At 43.1% G+C, this 12219-nt stretch overlaps 1 protein-coding gene across 1 annotated transcript in view; it reads left to right on the forward strand.

The window, feature by feature from the left end:
* mctp1a (multiple C2 domains, transmembrane 1a) overlaps nucleotides 1–12219 on the forward strand; it is a 125387-nt gene that overhangs the window by 94522 nt on the left and 18646 nt on the right. Inside the window, exon 17 of the mRNA XM_054610540.1 lies at nucleotides 7839–7895. Coding sequence (XP_054466515.1) covers nucleotides 7839–7895 — 57 coding nt within the window. The remainder of the gene's footprint in view (nucleotides 1–7838; nucleotides 7896–12219) is intronic.

Genomic DNA, 12219 nt, shown 5'->3' on the forward strand with positions numbered 1-12219 from the left:
TTTGCCGCAATATAGCCGATGAAAGTGGGATTAATTGTCTTAGATTAGCACCATTGATGCTCCTTTTCTTGCCGCTGTGACAGTTGTGCTGAACAGTATAGAGCAGCACGGGCGACACAAAGAAGATTCTCTGACAGACATCGTCTTTGCGTTGCAATCTCACTGCCTCAGGATTGGTGAATGCGATGAACCCTCTCTCAGTGCTCCGTTATCATCTTTCTGCCTCTCTCAGTTGTGATTTTACTATCTTAAGTAAAATTTGAACACGTATAGATAAAGTAAATTGCGATTGGTGTAAGCATACATTATTTTTAAGGCATTTGTTTGCAAATGCTGTATACACACACAAACATTAACACACACAGTCAGATGCAAGTATCCCCCGAGTCCTGTCCCTGTTTGTTTTCAGAGTTTCCAAATCTGCGTCAGTGCAGGGGGGAAGTGGGTACAGAGAGTGCATGAAGTATCTGCGTGCTTCGCTTCCTCGGTCCCCTGGATTTCTCTTCCGAGTCTTTATCCAGCTGAAGTCATGGACGACTCACTGTTTCCCTCTCGCTCTTGGCAGAGAACAGAGAAGAATAGAAAAGAAAACAAGGGAAAAAGGCTTTCTAATTACTTTAAACAACATACCAAATTAAAGCATTGTGCTGAGCCGAGCAAGGGTCAGCATCCGGAGCGCTGCGGTTTTCCAGCAGTCTGGGGTGAGGGTAATGCCAAAGGAATCTCTGCTGAACTCACTCTGAAGGGTGAGAGAGAGAAGGATAGGTTGGGGGGGGGGGGGGAAGTGCAACAAAAAAAGTATACACTTGAGTAGAGACTTTCTAATGAACTGAAGGGCCTTGCTTCATTCGATGGGTTCAATGTGAGGACCCTTCTCTGATTTTACACCGCAACCACAGTCCATAGCCCCGTCTATAGCAAATAAACAAACACAGTGTTCTCTACGCGCTGTTATTCACCACTCTGGGTCACTGAATGTTGTGTGGTTACATGCTGCTTTGCAAACAGATCTCGGATCAGCGCTCCTTACCCTCGCCCCAACCTTGACCAGTACCTGCTAAGCAGTCGGAGCGTCCTCAGAACAGCGATTAAAGGAGGCGATGCACCAGCAAGGTCGCCGACCTCCTCTCTCATCATGTAGCACTCTGACCTGTGAACACTGACTCTTCAACGTTGTTAGCTGACCTGTGTCTCATGCTGTAACATGCTCACTGAAGCAAACAAACAAAGATGAGACCCTTTTATGCTTTAGAATATATGTGGAGTCTGATACTGCTTTGGCATCCAAAGGCTAATAATTTACAATGAAGGGGGTCCATCCCGTCTTACTGCATTTGTATGGGGTCCCCTATTGTTGGGAGGTGGAGGAACACTTTAATGACATGACCCTCACCATCACTATCTTGTTTTGAAACCTGGAACAATTTGGGGCTTAGATCCATCCGAAGCTTGTTGCAAAGGAAGCTGCCAGTAGGCTGGGCTCGGTCAACCAGAGGACAGGCAGCTCTGCCGGAAAAGAAAAGAGCTGCAAGGCGTGTGAGCATGAATGTGTGTATGTTTTCACAGTGTGTCGTATTCCTGTGTGTGCGTCGGCTTGCATGTGTGTGTATATGATACACACTGGAATTAAGGAGCAGAGACACATCCCAATAGAAATCTTTCCTCGGTGTTCTGTTGGCCCAGAAAGGTCCTTACCAGATGTTATGAAGGTGTTAATTTTAGTGCAGGCTGTCGAAGAGGGCACATACGGAACGTGGTGATGTCTCTCTCTACCACGATATGATGGGCAATTAGGCCTTGTCACACTGGAGGACCATCATCTTTATACCATGCTTCAGACCATTACATAGATTCACCAACCCATTACAGAAGAGAAGACCTTAATGGCCTGAAGATACTTCACACTTGCAGATATAGCTCCAACTGCGAGATCGAGCAGACAACTTTCAACCCACTCTACATCCTGATAGCATTTTCAGAAAAACAAGTAGATTAATCTCTCCAATAGAACTTTATAAAACAATCTACAGGTTTTCTACTCATACACATGTAGTTCTACTTGATTTAGTTGTATCTTTACTTTCCTGACTGTGAAGCACTCTGTGTGTCTGCAGTAGATTGTTCATAAAAACAAAATGAAAAAAGAGTCTGGTTCATTTCCGAGACAATAATAATGTCTGATTTTATTGTAACATGGTATCATTTCTAGAACAAGACTTCATTGCCATTTTTATCTATTCTATTTTTCCCTGATTTTGCATCTTAAAAACATTCTGTGCCTTGACATCTGCCCTCATTAAGAGCCACACAGAACACAGGTAGAGAGGAGCAAATATTAGGAAAGCTGGAAGGAAAAGAGGAAACGCTGCCTATTATACCTCAACTCCAAAAAGTCACACCTCCACTATTTTCCCCTATAAAATCGCAACTCTGGAAAGAAAAAGAGATGGAGTGGGAGCAGGAGACAGAAAAAGACAGAGAGGCATTCAGAGAGATGGAGCGACAGAGACGGAGGCAGAGGCAAACAGCGGTGGATGGCAGGCACTCCTCAGTGCGGAGTCAGACATGGCAGTTGGTGACAGGTGACAAAATCAAAAGGTCATGTCACTTTTAACTGGGAGCGCCTGTGCCCCACTGATTTCCCCCGTGCCGCCCTGGCATCACCGTGCTCGTCTTCGCTCCTCTTGCTGCCTCTCTGTCTCTGCTAAACTGGCAGATAGGATGGCAGGCTGGCAGGCAGAAAGACAGGCGACGGGCATAGTTTGAAGCGGGACGGGAGCATCGGGAGCATCAGGAATGCCACTGCAGAATCCTCCCAGCCTCCTTTTTCATCATGTTGTCCCTCTTTCTCTGTCTTTCCCTGCATTTGTCTAACTCCCTTCATCACACTGAACCTTTGTAACTGTCTGTGCTCTTTGCTAACAACGTCAGCAGCTCAGGGTGTCTGCCTCAGTGCTTGCTGTTGTTGTTTTGTCTATACAGTGCACCCGCTGTAGCTGTTTGGTAGTTTTTCAGTTTAAATCTTGAGCTTAAGCCTGCAGATGTTTGTGTGGAATAGATTGCACATCAAGCATATACCAGCCCTCTTTTCCACAAGTGAGTATAAGAAACAATAAGACAAGACAGCATCATCCGTCTGAGAAGGACAAACATCTTGTCACTGTATTTACTCACTACATCAACAACGCTTGTGGATCATGTAAAAGTGGCTCTGAATCCCCGACTAAACATACTCGCTGATTTGTCAGCAAATAAGCAATGAGACGCGTGCATTGTGTTCGCCATGCTTACATTACTATCCCGTAACTCAATCTTCCCCAACGCTCACAGATTTGGTGTTGCTTTCATGAATATGGAGCCGGCCTTCTCACCCCCACCCCCAGCCTCCAGCTCCGGTAGCACCCCGGCCTCACCCCTCTCTGGCCCCCTGCTGGGTGAGCCCTGGCTGGGGCAGTGCAGATGGAAGGGCCCCCCTCTGAGGGCCATGGCTCTGACAGCTTGTGAAGGGCCCGCGTGGGTCAGCCAGACCCAGCCAGCAGCCCTTATCAGACGCACAGCCCTCCCCCAGTCTGCAGAAACTGTGGTGTAGGCAATATGCACACACACACACACACACACACACACATACACTCATGGACAGTGCATACCAAGTAGGGCCTTGAGATCCCCCAGCCAGCCAGTCGGCCAAACCTCAGCAGCTGGAGAGGTTAAAACCCCCTCACGTATCAAAGAGGAAGAGCAGCAGGAGGGTAGAGGGAGGAAGGGATAGAGGAATGGGAGAAAAAAGAAGGAGAAAATATATCTTCATGTTCACTGAGATGTCTGCCTCTGCGTCAATTCCCACTGCGGCTGTCATTGGGAAGGTTAGGAGGGGAGATGGTGGAACTCAGCCCGGACAGGGAGAGAGAGAGAGAGGGGCGAGTATAGAGGCATTTCAGTGAAGGGGTGAAAATGTTGTTGCTACTACTTCAGGAAGTCGACTTTTACTTTCCCTCTGTGGAGTGTGAGTTTCTGTGTGCGCACACTTGTTTCATTGATTCAGACATTTCATTGATTTACTTCCATGAAAGTAGCATCCATCTATGCATCCATCTAAGTAGAGTTTTGTGAATTTGTCAAGTTAAGTTTTAACTCTACAATATGTATTTTGCAGCGTATCTATGGTTAAGTATATCTAGTTGATTAGCGAGTTAGCATTTTTTATTATTTGGACGTAAAGCTTTGTAATATATTTTCCATTCTGAATAAGGGTTATTATTTCCTATAGCCTCAGTTTAAAACATATTTTGGCTCTATTCACCTTTTGTTACTTGGATAGGGTACAACCCCACTTCTAATCCTCCAAGATCAGAGTCAGAGTTATCTTTGCTCCAGTTAGGGGAGTAGTGAGTTTACATGAATAAAGATTGGCCATTTTAAAATTAAAAACACTGGTCCAGATAATACAAAGCTACAATTGCTGCCCTGGTTTGAGTTAAGGGACTTGGATCACCTCCTACTTTTACATTCATATTACACTACACAACCATGGGACTGTCCCGTAAACAGAAGGTCATAGTAATGAACTCTTGAGAGGCTACGATTTTGCTCTCAGTCCTAGAAAAGGCACTAGGGGTGCTGTTGTGCTGTTGATGATGGAGATGAAAGGAGAATACACACATTTCCCTCTCAGGAATCAAGAGAGTAACAGAAATTTCTCAGACATCATTCAAATTCAGTCCAGAAAGATTTAAGCTAGCAAAATGCACTTCATCTGGAACAGAGCAACACTAAGGCTGAATGTAAATTAGTGCTTACATGACGATGCAAAAAATAGATTCAAATAGCCAAATGAAGTTAAGCAATAGTCATACAAGTATACCCTGAAGAATACATCAAAACAATAGGATACTACACCACCTCTGATGTGGTTTGCTTGTTTGGACTGGTATGTCATTCAAAATGAAGTCACTCTCATTCAAAATCGCATTCTTTTCAGAGTAAAAACATATAATGCACAATTTTTTTCCAGTTAATTTTAATGGACAGCAGTTTATTCTTCAGAGACAGTAGGTTTGTCTTGATTGGAAATACAGTTAAAGAGGAAAGTCAGAGTGATGTAGCAGCGCTTATGCTGGGATCTGAACTAAAGAGATTTATACTTTCAGCTTTCTAGGTATAAATCACTAAGGCCAAACCGATATATTTCTACTTTCACAGCCATTTGAACTCTCAATGTCATTGTACTCCGTTATATTCTTTGTTTATTTTATATTATCACCATCTTTGTATGTATTTATGGGGCACAGTGTAATCTGTAAGAGTAGCCTGCATCATCCCTGTATCATTTGAATAGGTCTGAATATGTTAATCCCCACCTCAGTAGATATTGAATTGACTGGAGCAGCTCTGCAGGCAACGTGAGCTCTACGCGATCCTGTCGACAGCAAGGCTTTGATGCTGCCGGTCTGTAATGATAGTAATTCAAACAACATGATAATGGGGGAATAAGCAGACAAATGATATCATACACCAAACAGGTCTTAGAAAGAGCGAAAGAATGATACAAATAGAGAGAGAGAGGTAGAGGGAGAGAAAGAAAGATGTTTGGAATTCATCGGCTGCACTGAGGTAATTTATATCCTCCCTTACTGAGACAGTAGCTTCAGTGCACACATTTAGCCGTGGCAATCTTCAGGGCAGATGACATGTTCCATGTCGTTTTATTTATTAATTTTACACTGTGTCTCATTGCAGGAAACATGACTTCTCTCTGTAACCAGAGGCGTTAGAGGAGAGAGAGCGGAGAGCAGAGGGAGACAAACGACTCTATCATTCTCTCTGTCTCTCTAGGTCATGCTTCTCCAGCTAGCTCATGCTCATTCCCCTTTGTTTAAAGTTTGGAGCGTGTGCCAGGCGTGCCCTAGTAAAGCCTCTGTGTGGTGGAATCCATTATGTTTGTATTTTGGCACGGGTGAAAGGATTTGGGAGGAACCATGATGACTTTATAAACAGTTATAGTTCATTTGTTTAGAGTTGCCAGAAGGCTTTCATTTTGCAGCATCGCGTCTGCATCTTTTGCCTCGGCTGAGTGAAAGAATCCCCTCTCTGGTTTTTCCACACTGTAGTATTGAACGTATTTTGTATCAATACAGAGATTGTGAGCTGTCAACGGTCACGCTTATTCGTCCAGACATTAATGGAGTCTCAGTGAATGACCAGTTCTTGTACAGTAAGACAGTTGAAATGCGGGGTGCCCAACATACATTGACGCACAACACTTTGCACTAGAGACTCTGAGCTATTGATAGAACACACAAACACACACACACACCCACCACACACACACACACACACACACACACACACACACACACACACACACACACACTATTGACTATACCCTCTCAACTCTGCTGTTCTGAACTCCTCTTTGTTTGTGTGGGAAGCTGCATTTACATAAGAGGCTTATGTCAGCCGCCACATAGTTTCCCCCCTTATTCCAATGAAAAACAAAAAGGACAAAAGCTATTGTCTTGTTAAGTAATGATTTTTGGATTTCTCCAAACCAGTTTGTGCTGTTCTGGAGGTGGTTAGGGGGTTGTGGTGATGCTGAGGCTGGGCAACGTTCTATTTTGGCGGGGGGGGGTTTGGGGTCGGTAACACAGAACAACAATGAGAGTAGATGAATGCTGAGGTTGACAGCTGCAGGGCTTATGATATGGGTGTTTGTTTATTTAAATTCGGGGCAACAATATGACCCTGTATCTTTGATATTTGATTGACAGAAAGAGGGTAGATAAGAGATACGGCAGTGATCCGTGTTTTTTCTCCTCGTTGGCATCAGTTTAGACATGTGAACTTGTGTATCCTCATAAAGACACCCAAACAATTCAAGTACTGTAACATTAACCAATATTACTAAACACAAGCTGCTCTTGTTGGTTCAGGGCTTTCCACATATGCCAAGACATTTGTTTACTGGCTTGCTTTTCACATACAGATATAGGCCTTAGCTGTATGCAAAGGGCTGCATTTTCAGTAAAGCCAATTTCCTTGTACATTCCAATGTCTCTTATTGTTTATGTAAAAATGTGATTATTGAATAAGAAAAGGTCCAACTTGCATGTACTATTGTTATGTCGTATAGTCAATTTAATTATATGTGCTCTGTTGTACAGTGTGTGTAATGGTATTTGGGGGCCTCAGAGCTTCACCAGCTTCAGTTTCATCGGTTGTGGACCACTGAAGCACATAGTTGCTGTTCTTTGTGACTTGCTCGGTGTGCTGCAGGCTTTTCTTCTTTCTTCTCTCATGGTAGCATCATTCTGTGAGAGGATGTGAAATGATGGATAGATGAATGTATAGTGTTAGGATGGCTGCAATAGAGGTGAGAGACGAGTGCAAAGGGTTAAAGAGGTCGGACGAGACCAGGAAACAGACGAAGACTTCTCAGTCTCGTCCCGCTGAATGGAATAAGATCTGAATGCTTTTGTGCAATGCGATTTGAGTGGATGAATAGACTTTAATCCTCAGCCCGTTGAAATTCAAAGCCGGAGAATTTGCTTACATTTACAGAAGTGTCAACACATTTGAACAACAGAATGTTTATAAAATGTAATTCTAAATATTTTGAAGCTCCTGACATATTAGCACACACCAATTCAGTTGTTGTGCTGTCTGCATGCTTTCCATACTCATTAACAACCTCTTGCCAGACATAAGCATAACCAATCAGCTTTAGTATGCCTCTTTGGCTGTTCTGATGATGTTAACCCTGTGCTATCTGTCGGTATCTGTTCTATAAACATTCTTATTTCTCTTTCTTCTTTTTCTCTTTCCTCTGTTGCAACTGTCAGCAAGCAGTGGAGGACCTGCTGGAGGACGAAGATGAGGATTTTGACAAAGATGACAAGGTAATTATGTCTTGTGTCAGGGATGCACTCACACGCATACACACACACACACACTCACCTACACACACACATACACACACGTATACTCACACTGCCTCAGGAGAGGTTGACACTGCTTCATACACCGGAAACACAAACAGACGAAAGAAATGACTCCATCTTCCCCTCCCATCTCCTCCCCTGTTCAGGTATTCTCACTGCCTGAGGCACAAACACATGTACAAGATTGTACAACCTTTTAACCTTTTAAAAAGTTTTCTCTTTAGATATATACACAACACATTTCTTATCTTTCCTCTCTGTGGTTTGCTTTGGTCTGTTTCTGCAGTTTGGCACACTATCCTTATTTTTTGCTTCACGTAACACGATGTTGAATTTCGTTAACGCTTGTGCTTCAGCCCTGCTTCCTGAAAACATGAACCTACATAAAGTGCTTAGTTAGCTATTTAGGTCCACTCACTGCTCCTTTATGTCCCAGTAAAACAGCATCTGGGCTTGTCCAGACACTATCAGGTAACAACAGGTGGCTGCTTTACTGCCTCCGCTCATTTACACTGTAGGAACAGCTACTGAAACAAATGCCACTGGATAGGATACAGTCCCTTGTCAATGTTCCACTTGGGAATGGTAATTGAAACGGTACAGCTCTTTATCCAACAACTGTGTTGTCTGGTTTGGTGCGGCACACAAAATAAGAGGCTGTTTGATACTGTAGTCTAATGAGACTTGAGCAGTGTTAAACAAGAACAAACTTATACCTCAAACTTTTAAGGAAATTACAACTCTTTTACTGTGAAAATAGTGAGTTGGCTTGACTGAACAGTCTAGAATCTGAAATGACTTGGGCTGATACTTGATGCCTTACAGCCACACTTCTGCAATATAAAGGTTAGTAGGCTAAGATGTGGTAAATTGCATGGACTGGTTTGATGATCTTTCTGGAGGAAACTCATGCGGTTTGCAATGGTAATTGTAAAGGCCTTTGACCAGGCAATTTGATATCTGAAAATTATTTTTGCCTGAGGACACTCAGTATGCTGAATTTACTCATGCAACGGCAACCTTGCTACAACTTCTCCCGTTTTGGAGGGGTGTAAAGTTCAAGCCTGTAACAAAAGGGTTAGAAAAACACATTTATAGTGCAGATGGTCAAATAGTCATCCCACAAGTGAATCAGGCAATCAGTCAGCCAGGCAGCCAGTTGGGCGATGAGCACACAGAGATACGTGAGCATTACATCCTCTCCCATGGGGATGCAGAAGCAAAGTTTCATGGCTGTGAAGTTCCAAGGCTGAAATGTACAGGGGGGGGCACTGACTGAAGATATGCACCAGGCAACCTTGAACCTTCCTCTTTTTACCCCTTCTTTACGTCTGTCCTCCATCATTGCCTTTCCCACCTCCTCTCAGGGAAAATAAAAAATACAGGCATTTGAAAATCGGCAGATTATATGAAATACATTTTTGGACTTTCATATTGAAATGAGGTGCAGCAGCAGCTTTTGCGGCCTCCGTCAGATTTGGTGCCAAACTGATTATTCCACATCAGAGGGTCTTGCTCTCTGTGCTCACACAGGGCTGGGATTCTGGATAGCACAGCCGCCACAAAGGCTACAATTTACCAACTCTGGCTTCATACATTTTGATCTATTGCTCCCCTCAACTGTTAGCATTTCATTTGAGCTGCAGGGAGGTTGAAAGGGGGGCATTTTTCTTTTTTCTTCGCCTACATGTCTTTGCCCTCCCACTCTCCTTCTACCCTTCCCTTAATCGTCCTCTTCCCTGCCTATTTTATTTTATTCACTCTCTCTCTCTCTCTCTCTCTCCCCCGCCCCCTGCTCTCTGTCCAACCTGTTTAAGTGCAGAACAAATGCACTTTCAAGGCCTAACAAATTAGTTTTTTACAATGGATATGAGGTCTTTTACATTGGATATGAGGTATAGCTTCACATTGTATGAGTAAGTATGAAGGACGAGTCGAAGGAGGCCTCTTTTAAGGCACAGCCTATAAGGGAGAGAGTGAAGAACAGAGAAAGAGAGAGCAACAGAGAGAGAGGAGAGGAAAAAAAAGATTAATAAATATGCCAAGGCCTCATTTTAATTGAACTTGAAGCATATGTTGCAAGTCTGTACAATCCGTCCCAGATGTTTACTCCGGCCATGTGCATTCTCCTCCCAGTGCACCACAAGGCAGCTATTAGCTGGATAACCTTTGCTCCAGAGGCTAAATGGGGTATTACATGGCCAAAAAGTAGAGCACCTGTTTTTCATTGCATGGAGGACCCCTTGCAGGCTTTTTGCCTTGGATCACCGCATGTGTTTTGACTTAACAGATTGTTGGGCAGACGTGAAAAGTGTCTTTTTCGTGAGCAAGCCCTGATATTAGTCACTTAATCTCAATGAAAGTCCAGCATCCAAACTAATTGATGGGGACGGCTCAGTTGTTAAAGCCAAGCAGGAAAGCATATGAAGGGTGAAAGAATGTTAGACACTAAACTAATTTATTTTCTTCCTCTACCCTTCTCCTCCTCCTCATCCTCCTTCTCACTGTGTTTGTGTGTGTGTGTGTGAGTGCTGACCTTCAACATGGAATGTTGCTTGATTCTTATTGCCTGCTCACACACACACATAAAATAGCAGTACACTGCCCCAGTTTTTAACCTCTATTTTCAACTAAACTAATTTTAAACATAGTGGCAAGTTGCAAATGCATTTTTTCTCCTTCAAAGTAAATTAGTGATCCAATACATGGATGTAAGATACAGAGCTATATAAATTGTACACTCAAACATAACCTGTATTATATATATTCTGCTTGAAAGGATAACATTTTCTGACATGTAAGCTACTTAGCCACCCATTGGTCTATTTGTCACCTTCCTAGAAGCACTTTAATTTAAGTAGAAGTTTAACAATGGCTCCATTCAAAGTCCAGAGTAAGCCATGCGACTGAGCATATGCACAATACCAGGACCCTGGAGAAGCAATTATCAATGTTGTTAGTTACACCTGTAATTCTCTGCTATAATATCAAAATATCTGCCAGCTTATAAATGACATAGTTGTGTATTCACATCTATGTCTAAGTATCTATGACTTCTTGTCACCTCAGCCATCCCTCCTACCCCGAGACAAAGCAAATACATGTTGTTTTTCCTTTTAATTCTATCTTACTGCAAAAAAACACACAAAATAAAGAGCATTTTATGGACCTTTTCAGTATCTCCCAATACAGCTGGAGGTAACATTGCGAGACTTGGACAGTGTAAGGTAGAATCCTTATATTTACAAGCTACTGGCTGCAAGGGCTTCAGGGTGCAATGTAGCCTGTGATGTCTCCTCTCACCTGTGGGCTCACTGTCCAGAGCTGGCATGAGGCAATCACCTAAAGGCTTTGCATGGGTGTGGGTGTTTGTGTGCATAAATGGGTTTGTGTCTTTTGTGCGAGCATCTCACTTAGTGTGTGTGCAGTGGCTCAGCTGGGGAAGGCTGGTTTGGGGTTACTGGAAAAAGGGAGAGAGAGAGAGAGAGAGAGAGACGGAGAGACAGACTGAAGGAGTGAGGAGATTACCTTCACACGGTTGACTGGTCACTGAAGCGCTCGTGCTCCGCTCAGCTAGGCTCCACTAGCCTCAGGAGGACCTGACACAGATAAGATACACACTGCAATCATGTCCTGCTCACGGGCTTACTGCTCGGTGCACTCCCTCTCTTTTTCTCTCTCCATGTCTATCTTTATCTCGAACACACGCACGCACACACACACACACACACACACACACACACACACACACACACACACACACACACACACACACACACACACACACACACACACACACATATCACATGCACCTTCAAAATTCCCCCGTTTCTTCTCGTTTTTTTTATCCCTCCCTCAAAGGGCAAAGTTGATGGTAAATATAGAGTTGACCATTCATCAGCTTCAGCACATTAATATGTACATTTTCAATTATACTGAAATAAAGTCTTATGGAGCAATTCGCCAAGGCATTCTATATTAACCAGCAATGAAATCTGTTTTCAATCAAGACGGTAACCTATATGTTGTTTTTCATTGATGACCTATTGAGGAAACAGCTGATTATAGTAATGCCTTAAAGGATGAAAATACAGTTATGAAATAAATAGGACTGTTTGACATATATAACTTGCATAACACACAATTTTAATTTTTTAATAATATTTTATTTCCCACACAACCAGTGGTCCAAAAAGGTTAGAGTAAGTTGGAATACACGTCTGATGTCATCAGCTATATAAGTGCTATATAGACTATTTCCATTTTGAAGTTATGATTTGTT

Source organism: Anoplopoma fimbria, chromosome 13 (genome assembly GCF_027596085.1).
Source record: "Anoplopoma fimbria isolate UVic2021 breed Golden Eagle Sablefish chromosome 13, Afim_UVic_2022, whole genome shotgun sequence".
Lineage (NCBI taxonomy): Eukaryota > Metazoa > Chordata > Actinopteri > Perciformes > Anoplopomatidae > Anoplopoma > Anoplopoma fimbria.